We start from the raw sequence: 16,475 nt of genomic DNA, 5'->3' as shown, positions 1-16,475 counted from the left end.
GCAAAAGGGGAGATTGGAAAGCTTAGTTGTGACGTCGTTCCAGTCGTCAGTTGCTGAATTGTACCTCAATTGAAGAAGAAGAATGTGTTGAACGATTTTCCAATCAAACGCAACTTCTAAAAAGAAAAACGTAGAAACTTTTAGAAACGGAGCCATAGAATCATATAACACGAACGAAAATAAAAAACATAACAAACCCATATTTCATATAAAATGAAACCCAGATTTCTGGAAAAATGATTTCGACCAAACAGTACTAGATTAAGATAAACCCTTACCCGAAACCATTTTTCTGGAAAAATTAAACAAGTAAAAAATTGTAAAGATAACAAAATGATAACAATAACTCACGGGCTTAGAGTTGAGTTTGATAGAAGGACTAATGGTGGTTTCACAAGACAAAAGCTGGCGGGGAGAAGAATATATCGCAGAGGCAAGGTAAAGTTTCTCTCATTGCTGGGAAAATAAAAGAAAGGGAGAGGAGAAGAAATCTTACCAAGAGAATCTCACTGGGAAAACGATGAATTTTTCGTAGAGGCAAACTCACAGGGGAGAATAAGATATTGCAAAGACAAACGGGGAAAAGAAGGGTATTTTGGCCCTTAGCACTGGAATAAAAGAATACCTAACGCACATGTGGGAATAACATTCCTAGGAATAAACACACCAACATATACTGTTGGTATTGAAATATTACCCTCACTTGGGAATCTTACCCAACCAAACATGGGTATCCTTAATCAAGAAAAAAATATGTTTGTCGGGAATCATCAAATCCTTAATCCAAACGGGTTCTAAGGATTTCACTCCGCCGTTTTTCTCTACTCTTTCCCTCTATTTCTTTTCATTTCTTCCACTCGCCCCCCAGGACTCCTACGATAAACCAAGGAGCCCTAAACTCTCCCTAAAATAAACCCCAATCAAAGATCCCTAAAAAACTCTCTAACCCCACCTCCTACATAGGACACCGAGAATATATTACCTTCGATTTAGGGAGATTTTGACTCCAGACGGCAGCGACGACCCCTTTCACACATAAAAGGTAAGTGTTTTCTTCCTTTTCGGAGTTCTCTTTAGTGTTTTCTGGGTACTCGATTGCTCTTCAATCATAAAAATAGAAGCTTTTTTTAGTTCCCTTGTTGTGGTACGATAACCCTTTTTTACTTGGTTGTGTTTCTTTTAGGTTATTTGTTTTTTAGAAGAAAAAAAGGTCCAGGTGATATTTTTGCTCTGTTTTTTTATTGCTCCTCTGGTCCTTTTTTGTTGATGAATGCATTCCCCTTTTCATATTTTTTGTTTTTTCTTTTTGTTTTTGCATGCACTGCTAGCGGCTCTGCGTGGCAAAAGGAATATGCTCCCCTTTGTACTAGAGTTGTTATTTTTTTCTTACTGGTACAATCCAAGGAGGTTGAGACGTTGGTATGTGAGTATAAGCTTGGATGGCAATGGAGTGACGAGTGTGCTCTCTACACGCATAAATAATTATTAGGTCATTAAATCACATGCCCAATCACACTCATAATAATGTTCAAATATCCCCATAATAATATATATAGCCACACCCATAAATAATTATTGATAAGTAATCCCTACATAATTTTATACACACCCATATATTAATAATAATGTAACATAAACACAAGCAAAACTCAAATGAAACCCCAGACAAAATGAACATCTACAAACCCAATCCTATTCCTTTTGTCACACTTAACCACCTGAATACACCTATTTAGTGGCGAGTCTAGAAATAAGTAATTACATATATATTAATAACAAAATGTTTTTGTATGAGAGGTATACAAATAAATTTTAATGTGGATACTATCACTAAATGAGCAATTAAAATAAAGAAATTTGAATTTTAGGATGAACATGTATCCATCCTATATCCCATGTAGATCCACCACTACCCTGCCTACAATAAGTGAGTGGGGGAAATAATGATAATGAACAAAGAGAGAGACAAGTAGAGCCCGGCAAGTGAGCTCAAACTAGAAAATTGTCTAATATTAATTATTTTAATATTATACTCATTATATGACCTGTTGCTGATAACTCAATTTTGAGACAACAAATGTACAAGATTCTCACTTGGTAACTAGATTAGAGAAGTAATATACGCTACACATAATTGGATCGAAAAGACATTCAGAATTTATCATTCATGAGTTATGAACACAAACTAACTCTAGGTTAAATGTTATTAGTGGTATTAATTTTGTAATCTCAACTCAGCTGGCCATCAAATAGATCTTGCTAGAGGCATATGGTTTACATTTTAACATTAACAACTCGTATCTTTTTTATTAAACCTTTATTCATTGAATAGGTTTTTCGAATGAGTAAATGGACTTCTGGACTAGGTTTGCTCATGGTAACATTACAAAATCTCATCCTGAATACCGTATATAACACGAAATATATGAAGATCAGATTAATTAGATTCTACACATAAGGATAGTATACTACCATCATTCCTTATTCATATTTAATTCCCTGCTATCTATTTGTTCTTTCTTTATCCTTAATTATTTGTCTTTCGTCATTCCTAAACCATTATGATATCACCCTATTATCATAATCTACACGTTTATATCTCTTGTCACATCATATCATATACTATATCCTCTAAATTCATCATTCTAAAACTTATGCTTATCCTACATGCCAACATCTCATTTCTTCTTTCTTAACATTAATTTATTTATGTTAGAGTTTGAGTCGAATTTAAAGTGGTACAAATTAATATATAAATTTAGAAAAGTGGGAAACCAAGTTTGATTAAAAGTAGATAATTTTATTAAAGTAGATTTCTACTTTATTTAATTTTCTTTTGTAATCAAGTATATATCCCTATAAATAGATACTAAAGGTAAGGCTTAAATATTAAGTTTTTCTTTCACTAAAATTATATTATATTTTCTTCCTTCATATGAATGAAATTTTTCTCCTCTGCCCGTGGTTTTTCCCTTTTGGGTTTCACGTAAATCTTGATGTTCTTTGTTTTTATTTTTCGATTGTATTTATTTGGTATCAGAGCTTCGAGTTTAATATTATGACAACAATGAAGTATGACCTTCTGTTATTGAATCGAAATATCAGGTTCTTGTTATGGAAAGTGAAGATTTGGAATGTTCTTGCACAATTAATCTTGACAATGCAATAAAATATTTGATGAGAAGTCAGTAATATAATGGAAAAATGAGGAAAAACGTAAGGTTCGTTTACACTTATCAAATCAAATCTTGCAGGATGTGTTGAAATAAAAAAATAGATGCTTCTTTGTATGCGAAATTGGAGCAACTTTGCATGCATAAATCGTTGACCAACAAGTTGCACTTAAAGCAGTATATTTATTCACTCAAGTTGGTGGAAGATTCATCTCTTGAAGAGCACCTGACCGCATTCGAAGGAAACTATCTTTGGTCTTGAGACTTTAGAAGTGAAGTATAGCCAAGAAGATTTATGATTGATCCTCTTATGTTAGTTGTCTTCTTCATACTTATCTTTCAGAGATACACTATTTTACAATCGCGAAACACTCACTCTTGAAGAAGTGTACAATGGTTTACACTCGTTTGATAAGATAAAGCATCTTGTATCTGGTTTCGAGCCTTAAGCAGAATGTCTCGTGGTGCATGAATCGACTAGCTCAGACTGTAGAATAAAAGGCGAGCGTTCTTCTTATAGTGATATGATCGCCAATAGTAAAGACCTGGAGAAGTACCCAAGTGGCCCCATCACACGATCAAGGGCTAAGGAGTTTTAAGCAGCCATGGAGAGATGTTTACATCAAGCTTGGGACGTGAGAAATGATTAATAATAATGGAGGAACACTTTACGTTGCTTATGCATGAATTTGCATGAGAATTTGAAGTTTGCATAACATTCATTGTATTTAATAAGTGTGTTGTTCATTTAAGCATGCATTGCATTTAAATCATCTAGTTCATTTAGGGAAGTAGTTCATTTATGCCTTTAGATCATTTAGTAAGCTACTTCATTCATGCATCTAGTTTATTTAATAAAGTTAGTTCATTAATTAAACTAGTTCATTCATCAAACTAGTTCATTTATTAAACTAACTCTTAATTTGTTTCATGCATGTTTTCAATTAAAGATTGAATAAAGTTTACCTTTGTGTCTAGGTGCACGAGAGAAGTTGAACGGTTTCATCAGATACAAGAATGTCAGTCAGAATGTCTTCCAATTCTGGATATGATACAGACGTGTTTGGTTCCAGAAATCAAATGTGCGTCATTCCTCTATCTCTTAGCTTTCTAACACCATTTGAATTACCTCAATCTGATATCAGGAGCATGAGATATGATCGATTTATTGAAGACAATGTAGGTTGGAATTTTGTTACGGGAATTTTATACATGAATGATTTGGATGAGTTTGAGCCAAGGGAGAGTCTTTTCAACTTCAGCCAAGTGACAAGCCATTGAAGGACTCTTAATTCACACATTCAAGGCATTCAAAGCTGATTGTTATGATCTAAATTCAAGGGATGTTCATATTCTTCAAGGGAGCAAGCAATCAAGGCTGATTTAATTCACTTATTAAGATAATTTCCATCATGGAATAGCAAGAGTCTTCCACCCCTTGGACGAAATTAAGGCCAAATTCAGTTTTAAATTGTCTAGATTTATCCCCAAAATGATCTAGAATATTCAACCAACCTTGAAGATAAGAAGACAAAACATTCAAGTGCATTTTATTGTTAAATTGATGATAATGCTTTCATCTTTTGAGTCTTTTCATATGCTGCTTATAAATACTATAAATAGGCATATTTGGGATCATTTTAGACACACGTTTGAATATATAAAACATATTTGAGAAGTTTCTTTCATTTTATTATCTTGTAGAACTTTATTATCTTCAAGATAGTCTTGTAGTCTTCATCCATTCCCTTTTGTTATAGTGTTGGTTCCCATCTATAGCTAGTGGGTCACGTTCCATATCCTACCACGTCTACCTTTCCACTTTATTATATTGTTGGTTCCTAACTCATATATAGTTAGAGGGTCACAATCCATCCTTTGAATTACTATATTCTCCATGCCAACCATAAACATCCTTCACCATTTCATTACATCCATTCAACCATTATCACCACCACACTTCTTTCATTTACAATCCACTTCAACTTTATTCTATCATTTCCATTACTTTCATATGCATATTTATATATACATATTTCCCTTCTTGTAATGTTATTTATGCATTTTCAGTCTTCAATCAAAGCACTGTGAAGTTCTTACTAGAATCATGATCGGGCACACTCATATATAAATCTGAACTCATAATCGAGATCATATCATTTGGTATTAGAGCGAGCAGATTCAATAAGGTAAAATATCAAAAAAATAAAAGAAATTCGAAAAAAAGAAAGAAAAAGTTTAAAGAGACAAGAGAGTAATTTTTTCATCTTTAAAGAAAAATAATATTTACTTCATCTTTATATTCCATTATTCAATTTCGTTACTTTTACTTACCATCTCTTTTCCTTGTAGCCAATTTCTTTATATTACATTATTCAATTTGCTTAACTGATGCTGTTGAGGAGGAATGTTCTTTGTTGGTTGTATTGATGCAGGAAATAACTAAGGAAGAATTTATTTGCCAAGACAAAATAATTTCCCAGGGCTAGAGGAACATAAGAAGACGACAATGACGAACATATTTTTCTTACCGAGGCAAGATTAATCTTGCAAATTCGACGTGTCTCAACAACTACTGACGTCATTTGCCCAGCTTCATCCTCACGTGCAATCATGTCTTCATCAAGGAAATTAACCTCTTCTAGCTACTATATCATTCATAAAGTGGGTAAGTCAACGAGGGCATTTAGGGAATTTCCAAGGACATAAAACCCTAGAAATTCCCACTATAAATACCTAATTATAGCTCTCCAAAAAGAAAGACAATCAAGGAGAGGATCTACCCTAGGCTTGGAGTAAGAGGCTTCAATAATTTATTTTCCATTGTTCCCCCACTTGACCGTCCTTGGTGCCCTCCATAGCCAAGCTTCATCGGAGCAACGGCCAGGCCCTCAAGAGAGGTCAGTCGCTGGAGCAGGCATGGTGGTGATCAGAATGTCACGATAGAGCTCTTTTTGGGAGTGTTTCTTCCTTTGTTCTTACTTTCTATTTCGCTTAAAGGGCTTGTACTGAATGTTTAACTTTGGATGACATTTTCCACACCATGAACTATTTTAGTTGGTGTTGGTTATTGTTTTGATGAAACATTATTTAAATGTTAATGAATGATGAATTTTACTTATGCTTAATGTTGTTTTGTTCATTATTTTAATATTTTGCCTTGACACTATAAGAGCTTTTGAGAAATTGTCTGGTGCCTCGGCAAAATATTCCTAGACTATGTAAGAGCTTTCGAGAGATTGCCATTTTTCTAGGAATAGATGCCTAATATCGAGAGAGTTAGGGTATATCTACGTGAACAACGAAAACTAATCTGGGATGGTAAGGTTCTAATCCGCCTTATAAATAAGGAGATGGTTTCATTCGACTAAAAGAGGTAACTACTTGAGTATAATAGGCAAAGACTGTAGTTTACACTGAGGGGTATTACCACATCAACAGTTTGACAAACCAAGGGTTGTAGTTCACGCCGAGTAGCATTGTCGTAGCAACCATCCTTGAATACTCCAATAATCCTATTGGGCAACCTAAGCATAGCACACTAAGTCATTCTAGACATAGAATAACTTCTCGCCATAGCAAAACCAACCTAAGTGCTCCGTAAGAAGTTTGATTGTGTGAGATTTTTCCTAAATATATTAAACTCGACGTTTCTATTTGCCTTGACAATTTTTATTTGTTTACTCTTGCAAATTTTCCTTGCCTCGACCAAACTTTTCTGCACACCATACTTCACAATATTTCTTGCCTTGACAATACTTTTCCATATGTTTATATCCTCTAATACTAATTGTTTTCTCTTTCAACAAGAATTTCAGGACTAGCTCGTGACATCTAGTTCTAGCTGTAGCAAAACATAAAAAATTCCCACCAATCCCTGAGGAGATGATAACTCAACCTACTATTATATTACTTGCATTGATTATGTACACTTGCATAGATTTGCTTGCCTTAGCATATACATTCACAAGCAATCATTTCATATTAGTGAAATTCTTCTCTTATGCCCGTGGTTTTTGCCTTTTGGGTTTTCAAAGTAAATCTTGGTGTTCTTTGTTTTTCTTTTTCGATCGTGTTTATTTGTTTGCCGATAATTACCGTTTCAATATTATAACACTATATCCTTTTATCATACATCATTATCTTAAGAGATTGCTTTTTTGATTACGATCGAGACACTTCAAACAATCTTAACAACTCATCATTCAAGAGCGTATCAGATATTGAGAGATTAAGCCTGAGAGATACCCCTTCTTTTCAATATTCTTCAATGACATATATTATTCTCTAATATTGGTGTCAGATCCAGGATGATTATGGCGTTTAGTGGGTCGACATGTTAAATAGGTCTGGCTGTAAGACAATATATTGTAGACACATGAGCCTAACAGTGATAACTGTTCGAAGGGTATAAAGTTTCGAAGGCTTCAAGAAATTCTAAAGGTCTCAATGCTCGATGGATGAAAGAATGCATGATATGAAACTCCAAAGATTTAAAAAAAATTCAAAGTCTCAACATTCAATTGACAGAGGAACAATCATAGAGATATGACTTCCGAAAAAGATCGTGCAGAGGTACAATAAGATTAATCTACTCTTTTTAGAACAAAATTTCAAGAGAATTACTTAACTTTGAAATAAAAAATAATTCAAACTGTTTAATGTAAAAGGAAGTAACAATTACTGATTGAAAATCTCCATCATAAGCTAGATGACCGACTAACTATCCATTCCCAAATAACCTTAAAACGCATCATTCTTAAAGTTCTAAGCATGATGAAATCCCTCAATAGAAGAAGCCAAACACCTTTCACCAACATTCTTTCTTCTGGTTTCCTCATGGTCCATTATTCCAGCAGATTTAGTCAACACAATATACCCAAATTGTCTAGAAAGAAGTAACCTAGTAGTCCAACCCTCAATCTTCTTCACTCCTATATCAAAACGAGGATTGAACATTTATTAAGCCTTTCGTTCAATTCAACCACGATTTTACCATCTTTGTGGTCATCAACATACTCAAACTCTCTAATGTAACCATACTTCTGCATGACCAAACAGAACTTGATGATCACTTTTGAGAAATGCCTGATCATGAGAGTGCATCATTCAAAACGTTGACCCTCATCACTTTCCAAACACAAACTACTTCTGCTACTGCAGAAAGTAAAAATCGACGGTTGCGTCTGGGGGATTGAAGAGTAGTGAAAAAAAAGACATTAATCTACTCTTTATTTCATGGTGTGGAGATTAGTCCGATAATGTAATCTAATTATTATAACATTTGAATATAATATTTAGAGTTAATTGCATCATATATCCTCAAACTATGATTCACATTCTAAATTGGTTCCCAAACTTTTGAATATTATAATTTCATCCTCAAACTATGATACTCATTCTAAATTAGTCCTTAAACTTTTGAACATTTCAATTTCATCCTTAAACTATAAACCTCATTCTAAATTGGCCCCAAAACTTTTAAAGCTTTCAATTTCCCCCAAATTATCCAAATATGTAATTAGTTTTAACCAAAGTTTAACCTAAACGTTATTTTTTTAAAAACATATAATAATATAGCTTGGCTAAACTATTTTATTAAAATGGAATACGATTAGTATATACATATAATTTGGGATGAAATTGAAATGTTGAAAAAGTTTTAGGACTAATTTATAATGAAGGATATAGTTTGGGATGAAAATAAAATGTTTAAAAGTTTGAGGACAAATTTAGAATAATAATCATAGTTTAGGGATGAAATTGAAACATTTAAAAGTTTAGAAACTAATTTAGAAAGAGGATCATAGTTTGATTGATGTATAATGCAATTAACTCTAATATTTATGCTTGATAAAGTTAAACATATTTATTAAAAAATTAGGTAATTGGTTTATAAAAACGTGTTTATAAATTTAAGGGTAAACTATACGAGTAACCACTCAAATATGGTAAAAAAATCATTTTGACCGTCGATGTTTCAATTGAATCAATCAGACCATCCAACTATTTAAATGATTCAATCAAGCCACCATCCATTAACATTTAACAAAGTAGGTGACGTGGTAGTTAAAATATTTTGGTATAATTACACAATTAGTCCTTATTATGTATATATTCTTTTAATTTGGTCATAATTATAACAAATTAAAATAAATTTAATCATCAAATCAAGAGGTGTCATGTATCACTGGTGACATCTATCATGACATGTGTCACCCTCTATTTAAAAGAAAACAAATCCATAGAATAAAAGGATAAGGGGGAATTGAACTTGAGATCATTAGCCGGAATAAGAGAAGCCAAACCATTAAGCCAAAGCAATCATTTGGAATGTTTTTACAACAAATGATATATATATATATATTGTACCTTAGTATGCAAATGTTTTACTCAAAATTAATAATATTTTATATATCTTAAATTTTAAAATTATCTTTATTTTTTAAACTTATTAAATCTAATTTTTTTTATTTTTATTTTAATGTAAAATTATATATTTTATCTTTATCATCACTTAAAAAATATATTTTTAAAATATCTTAACTTAAAATATATTTAAATATTTTATTATTAATTTATTATAAATATATATTACTATTATATTTACTTAAAAATATATTTTATTCTTATTTAAAATTAAAAATATATTTTATTATTATCTTAACTTTTAAAAATATATTAAAATATAATTTGAAGTTAAGATATATTTTATTCTTATTTTAAATTACGATATAATATATATTAAAATATATTTTATTCTTATTTTATTGTATCTTATTATTTTCTTAACTTTTAAGTTAAGATATATTTGTATCTTATTTTATTCTTATTATTTAATAAGTTAAAATATATTTACTATTATTTTATTCTTATATTTTAACGGTAAAATATCTTATTATTTTATATTCTTTAAATTTGTTGTCAAACACATATCAAATGGTTAGCTTTACTCAATGGTTTGGCTCATTCAATTTTACCTAGAAGTCCCGGGTTCAATTCTTCTGGCTTTCTCTTATTGTGTTGATTTGGCATCTCAAATTTATTTTAATTTACTATAATTAAAATTAAAAGAATATTTGATAATTAAATTTATTTTAATTTACTGTAATTAAAATTAAAAAATATATAAGTAATAGAGATTAATTATATAATTATAATTGTCACATCATCTATTTTGTTAAATATTAATGGCAGACGGTTTGATTAAATTATTTAAATAATTGAGTGGTGTGATTAATTTAATTGGGCATTTGGAGTCAAACCCGTTAGGAAAGGAAAATTGGGTTGGTTGTGTTAGCCCAAGTTGAAAGATCTCTGTAAAAGATTCCATGTTAAATGATATGGAATAGAGGCAGGTGCCTAGTCAGAGCCTGGGACCGAGAGAAATACAGTCGTCGTCGTTTTTACGCTTTCGTATTCTCATCTCATGTGAGATCGAGAGACGCAGATCTGTAAAAGGGAAAACAAGGAAGGGATCCCACAGATCTTTAAGAAGCAAATTGAACAAGCAAGAACAAGAAGGAAGAACAAAAAGGGAATATGTTACCAACGGTGAGCAAAACGCATTCGTCGCCCTCCACATCTCGACCGGACTCCATGTTCCCTCAGTACCTCCGTCGAATTGTCAAGGTTCTATCTCTCTATCTCTGGATCTGATCTTCTTTTTCATCTAATTTCCATTCCAAATGTTCGAATCTTGATGCAATTAGGAAAAATTGCTTCCTTTATCCACTTTTCTGCCAGTTGATGTTATATCTTAGCTCTTGTTCTTGATTGAATGGAATTCACAGATTTACCTTCCAATGTTTATTTATTTATTATTTTATTCTAATTTTAAAATTTAGTGGCTGCTAATATTTGAAATCAGGGAGAAATAATGTTAAATCCGTGAATTCGGAGATTTGCTCTTGTTCTTAATTCCAATGCTTATTTGGAATTTAAACAGCAATGTTATACATTTATTAATGTTAAATCTAGAATTAAATTATAATTTCAATGCCGGTGAAATAATGAGAAGAGAATTAACTGGTTTGTGTGTAATAAGACTTTGGATCCATTTAGTGATTCCTGTGTAATAGCCTGGACCATTTCAAATTCAATTCCTACTAATTAAGTGGTAATTTTCTAATAAAATGAACAATTTGACTTTGATGTATGTCTTTGTCAAGTTAAATTTAAGCACTCACGGTATTGTTTGTTAAGTTTTGAGTAGTTTAATCTCCTAACTGATTTTTTGTATAATTTAAATTCCTACCTTTTCAGATATAGCTCTGTGTAAGCTAAGCTGTTAAATTTCCATTGCTTCAATGACATAATTTGAAAAGTTTCATGTATTTATATTCGAAATATTATGCTAAACTTGAATTCCAGCTAAACAAAATATTTGATCAACTTGGTTTAGAATGTATTATGGTATTATCACCACATTTCTACAGCATCATCTTTGAAGTATATGGCTTGCTTCATCTGATTGTGAAGCTTTGTTGGTTTGTGTAGTGGCAACAAATGGATATTGAATATACATTCTGGCAAATGCTTCATCTGTGTACTGCACCAAAGGTCGTGTAAGTATACTACTGACCCCTTATCATAATTCAACTTGTTTTTCCTGTCGTCCCATATTATAATCATCGTTCGGTTACTAGTTGCTAAATTCATATGATGCCAGGAATTGAAGAAAAATACCTATATTGACGCTCATTTTCTGCTGACTGATAGTTTAGTCCTCATTGTTTCCACTAGATGCATTTTGAGAGAGTCTTGAGATGAAATTTGAGCTTGTAATCCTCTTTATCACAAAAGAATTCTGAGCATTTGCTATTTATTCATTTTTGATCCAGAAAATGGTATTATTTCTTTTCATGTATGTTGTCTGTTTGGTAGAGATCATAATATTGTGACAGATTGCTGTATTTTGTATCTGGTACCGGAAACTTGCAATTGCTTGGTTCTGTGCATGCTTATTTATTTGTTCTTTTTTGGAGTAAAGGGATTATATGCACAAAGAAGCTTTTTGAGTGTTGAAATGTTCTTTTCTAATTATTTTTGTTCTTGTGCATACGATTTTCTATGGTGGATGCAGCTATCAGCACACTAAATATCACAAACGTAAGTTCATTTCTCTTTAATTGACTTTTTTCATTTATGCCCATTTTCAGTACTTAACTAATAGCAGCAATGTTTTCAATCACGGCATGCTACTTTTGTTCCTATAGATATACTGACTGCAAATATAGTTGTCTTTCAAATGACTTGTACGCTATCAAGTGGTAATGCATATACTACTGAATCATTTTTCTGCATTGCATGTGCTATTTTTTTATAAGTGTCATCATCCTTTGGTCTATGCCTACAATAAATTGTGTTCTATACATTCAACTGGCTTTCACCCTATCAAGTGGTTAACTGAGTGTCAATGCAGTTGGGATGTGCTTTCATCTATTAGGTGACTTTTCTGTGCCTTTTTGTCTCCCCACCATATGAAAGAAATTAGAAACACAAAGCACCCATAAGTTGCTAAGAGTTGCAAACTGGGTTTAGCTTTAAAATTAATGTGTCAAAATAGTTTTTCTTATTTTCCTTTTGGGGTTTTAAGTTTTGTGTTCCACTAACATGTTAAAGGTGTGATGTTATTAGATTCTTTCCATCATCTAATGAACTAGATATTTTTTTATTTGTCTTTTTCGTTCAGAAACCAAGAACCAGTGGGCACGCGACGACCCTGCTTTTGTTGTAATCTGTAGCCTTCTTTTGGCAGTTGCAACAGTAGCTTATTGTGCTGCGTAAGTTTCTTTTTTCATTTCCAAACATGACTGCATATAAAGAAAATGATTAGGCATTGGAACTTTAAAAATGGTCCTTGCTTTAGATTTATATGCTTGATTAGGAATTATTCATCTTAGATTCAATTTTATCGATCTCACATTGGCATGCTTATTGTATTTATATTTGTATGGTGTCTTTGTTGTAAGATTTCTTGTGTGGAATTTATAGAAAGCCTTGGATCTTTTGTAGTCTTAAGCAATATGATTGGGGCTGCATCATGTGGGTGCTAAGTTCTGCCAAGTAGAGTAATATCATGGCCGCAATAATGTACCAACATATTTGGATTCTATAAGAATGCTAATGGAATTATTTTCTTTTACCTCTTCCTTTTCCACTGAACTGCTGGATATATTGTTGACCTAGCCATTGTAATGTTTTTCTGTCTTCTCTCTAATGCAGGTATGATCACAGTGCTGCACATGCTGTTTTTGTAGTTATTTCAGTATTGCTTTTCCATTTTTTACTAACTGGAGTAACTCTGGCTACATGTTGTTGGTAAGGGGCAGTGTCTATTTGTTTTCAAACGGGAGTTAGTATCTCTTAAAGTAATATCTTAACTGTTAGCTCCAAATTGGCGTGTAGCAGACATACTGATAATACCTATTTGTTATATTGGAAAGCTGCATAAATTAAGTTAGTGCCTGTCATTCTTTCTGAAGGCTCAGCTGCTTTAGGAAATAAGGCATATATCTGTTCTATGCTATAATTGTTGCTTCTTTTAATTAGGTCTGAGGAAGCAGCTAATGCTATAACTGTTTCACTTTTTTATAATAAGAATGTAGTTATGTTTGTGAAATAGGTTGTAGCGGTTTGTTGTCTTACATTAGTCTTGCCAAAGGAGGGAGATGAAGCTTGTCATTACATTGTACTTAGAATTACTCTGACTGCTTGATATATCCCAAGGAATTGTTTGCCAAAATCTACTTTGTTTCAACTTTATATGGAGGCTATATAAGTCTTTATGTTTTACGTTTGTTGCTTATGCTTGTTCCAATGAGAAAAAAACTTATTACTAACTCCAACAAAACAGTAAGAATATATGTGAGATGCTGCAAGCTTCTGCCACAAATGTAACAATGCAAAAATAGCTGAAGGTTTTAAGCTTCTGTCACCAATAAAAAATTGAATGAGATAAAAGCTATAGTTATATGCATTACTATGTTAGTGCCTGTCATTCTTTCTGAAGGCTCAGTTGCTTTTGGATATTGGCATATATCTGTTCTGTGCTATGATTGTTGCTTCTTTTAATTAGGTCTGAGGCTGCAGCCTAATGCCAGAAATGTTTCACTGCTTTTATAATAGGAATGTAGTTATAGTTGTGGAATAGGCTGTAGCGGTTTGTTGTCTTACATTAGTCTTATCAAAGGAGGGAGATCAAACTTGTCATTACATTTTACTTAAGAGTTACTCTGACTGCTTGGGATATCCCAAGGAATTGTTAGCCAAAATCTACATTGATTTAACTTTATATGGAGGCTATATAAGCCTTTATGTTTTATACACGTTGCTTATGCTTGTTCCAATGAGAAAAAAAAAAGTATTAATAACTCCAACACAAGTGTGAGCATGTATATGAGATGCTGCAAGCTTCTGCCACAAATGTAACAATGCAAACATAGCTGAAGGCTTTAAGCTTCTGTTACAGATAAAAAATTGAATGAGATAAAAGCTGAAGTTATATGTATTATTAATTTCATGCTAGCATGGCTGGCACAGGGGCACTTGTTCGGTGGTGAATTTTATTTTCTTACTACATGCAGGTTCTTGACAAATGCTTACCTTCGGGAAGAGGCTCCAAATAGTCATGTTGTGGAACAACGGGTTGAATGGCAAGTCTGAAGACTTCTTCCTATTTTTGCAGAAATTTAATCTCTTTTTGTGTGAGCTGTTTATACTGGTTTGGTTGTTAATTGATAGATCCGGATCATCAATGCTTTCTGCTTTCTGCTTTCTGCTTTCTGCTTTCTGCTTTCTGCTTTCTGCTTTCTGCTTTCTGCTTTCTGCAGAGTAGCTTGTGAATATTAGTATCTAAAATAATTGTGTGGTGCTGACTGTAGCTTTCCTTTGTTTGAAGGCTGTATGCATTTGATGTGCACTGCAATTCTTTCTTCCCAATGTTTGTAATGCTTTACGGTAATTTTGTGATTAATGCGTGTTTGTCACTTTTGTTTGTAATTTCCAATTTAAAGGGATCTAGATGCGACTAATGTTGTTGTTTTGGCAGTAATTCATTATTTTCTGTCACCTCTTCTGGTAGCCCACGGGTTTATCCCTGAACTCCTGTCGAATCTGCTTCTCATGGTGGCAGCTTCTTACTATCACTACCTCAACTTTTTAGGTTATGATGGTAAGCTTATCTGCATGCCCTTTATCTTTTATCCATCTGGTGACTAGCCCATCTTTTTTTCTTTTCTGGCTATGGAACTTCCCGAAGAAGTGGCTAATTACTATTACCTTTGGGAACTGGCATATCTATTATACTACAGTACTTCCCTTTCTGGAGAGAACAACCTTTTTCCTCTACCCAATTGGTGTCATAATCGTTTTATCGCCTATCTGTAAGTGTTCGACTTTATATCTAGTTCTGCTTTGGCATGGGATCATAGCTAAGCCGTAAACAAACTTCTTCTATTGTGCAGTGATTTTAAGTGGCTTCAATCCTTCGAGATATTTTATGAATATATATTTTAGCCAGAGGGTATGATATGCCAAATGTGAGATCGGAGACTAGTTTGGAGGCAGGATCAATGTTAGGTGGCTTTTGATGGTTTGCATACATGTAAAAGGGAGAAATGCGGCAAAATTTTAAAAGAGGAGATGATAAAGAAAAGGTAACCTTCACTCGAAGAAGCCTTTCTAGTCTTTCTTCATGTTTTTTTCTTACCATCAGGAGCAGAAATTAAAACCAAATGAATTAGGTTAGAGAAATGAGTTTTCAGTGTTCAAGATGATTGATCAAATGGAGCTATTTGAAATGTAATGATTTTGACCCTTTGTTTTCTTATTAATATGTATGTGTTCTTCTATCTGAGAAATCATAGTTTATGAGATCTCTCCTTTTCTTTTAATAATACTCGTGGGCTGTGTTTAGATGATAATTTCACCATTCGATGCATTGTGTCAATTATTGATGAGCTGTGTAAAACGTTTTTTTTTATTTGCGTGCGTGCTTATGTATGTGAGTTTGATGTGTCTGTTGGTGTTGATTCAGGCAAGTTCACCACTGGTGATGCCCTGGATATGTGCAAATGGTGTTTGATTAGTTTAGCAAAAAAAGCTCTAAACTATGGAGCTCCTATTATTGAAGCTTACTCTTGTCGGCGTCAATGTTCGATAATATTTCCAAGTTGATATCATCATAGCAAATTGTCTTTTACTCGTTATGTGAGAGGAACAAAAATGCTGGTCATAGCAGAACGGTAGTCACTGTTCACACTATACCTTATGTTTAATCCTCATTTCTTCATAGGATAA

General features: G+C 32.8%; 1 protein-coding gene across 2 annotated transcripts; it reads left to right on the top strand.

Annotated features, from left to right (window-relative positions):
• The first annotated feature begins 1,955 nt into the window (after positions 1–1,955).
• On the top strand, positions 1,956–16,053 carry LOC120120465 (protein unc-50 homolog). 2 transcript variants are annotated; one of them, XM_039140099.1, is made up of 11 exons: positions 1,956–1,969; positions 10,610–10,805; positions 11,673–11,740; positions 12,259–12,284; positions 12,868–12,958; positions 13,401–13,496; positions 14,762–14,830; positions 15,076–15,134; positions 15,226–15,348; positions 15,488–15,559; positions 15,641–16,053. In XM_039140099.1, exons 2-11 carry the CDS (start codon positions 10,716–10,718, stop codon positions 15,703–15,705), a joined length of 759 nt encoding a protein of 252 aa, XP_038996030.1. In that variant the 5' UTR covers positions 1,956–1,969; positions 10,610–10,715; the 3' UTR covers positions 15,706–16,053. The 2 variants fall into 2 exon arrangements, with proteins under 2 accessions (XP_038996030.1, XP_038996031.1); XM_039140100.1 differs by lacking the exon at positions 13,401–13,496.
• Positions 16,054–16,475: the final 422 nt, after the last annotated feature.

Source organism: Hibiscus syriacus, unplaced genomic scaffold (assembly GCF_006381635.1).
Source record: "Hibiscus syriacus cultivar Baekdansim isolate YM2019G1 unplaced genomic scaffold, ASM638163v2 tig00110339_pilon, whole genome shotgun sequence".
In the NCBI taxonomy this organism is placed as follows: Eukaryota; Viridiplantae; Streptophyta; class Magnoliopsida; order Malvales; family Malvaceae; genus Hibiscus; species Hibiscus syriacus.
This window is presented reverse-complemented; position numbering and strand designations above follow the sequence as displayed.

Bases quoted from the DNA above. Each gene is read 5' to 3' on its own strand.
- LOC120120465 (XM_039140099.1), top strand. From the start codon at position 10,716: ATGTTACCAACGGTGAGCAAAACGCATTCGTCGCCCTCCACATCTCGA. The intron at 11,741-12,258 runs GTAAGTATACTA...TGGTGGATGCAG, and splicing joins TGTACTGCACCAAAGGTCGT to CTATCAGCACACTAAATATC. The intron at 15,135-15,225 runs GTAATTTTGTGA...TTGTTTTGGCAG, and splicing joins AATGTTTGTAATGCTTTACG to TAATTCATTATTTTCTGTCA.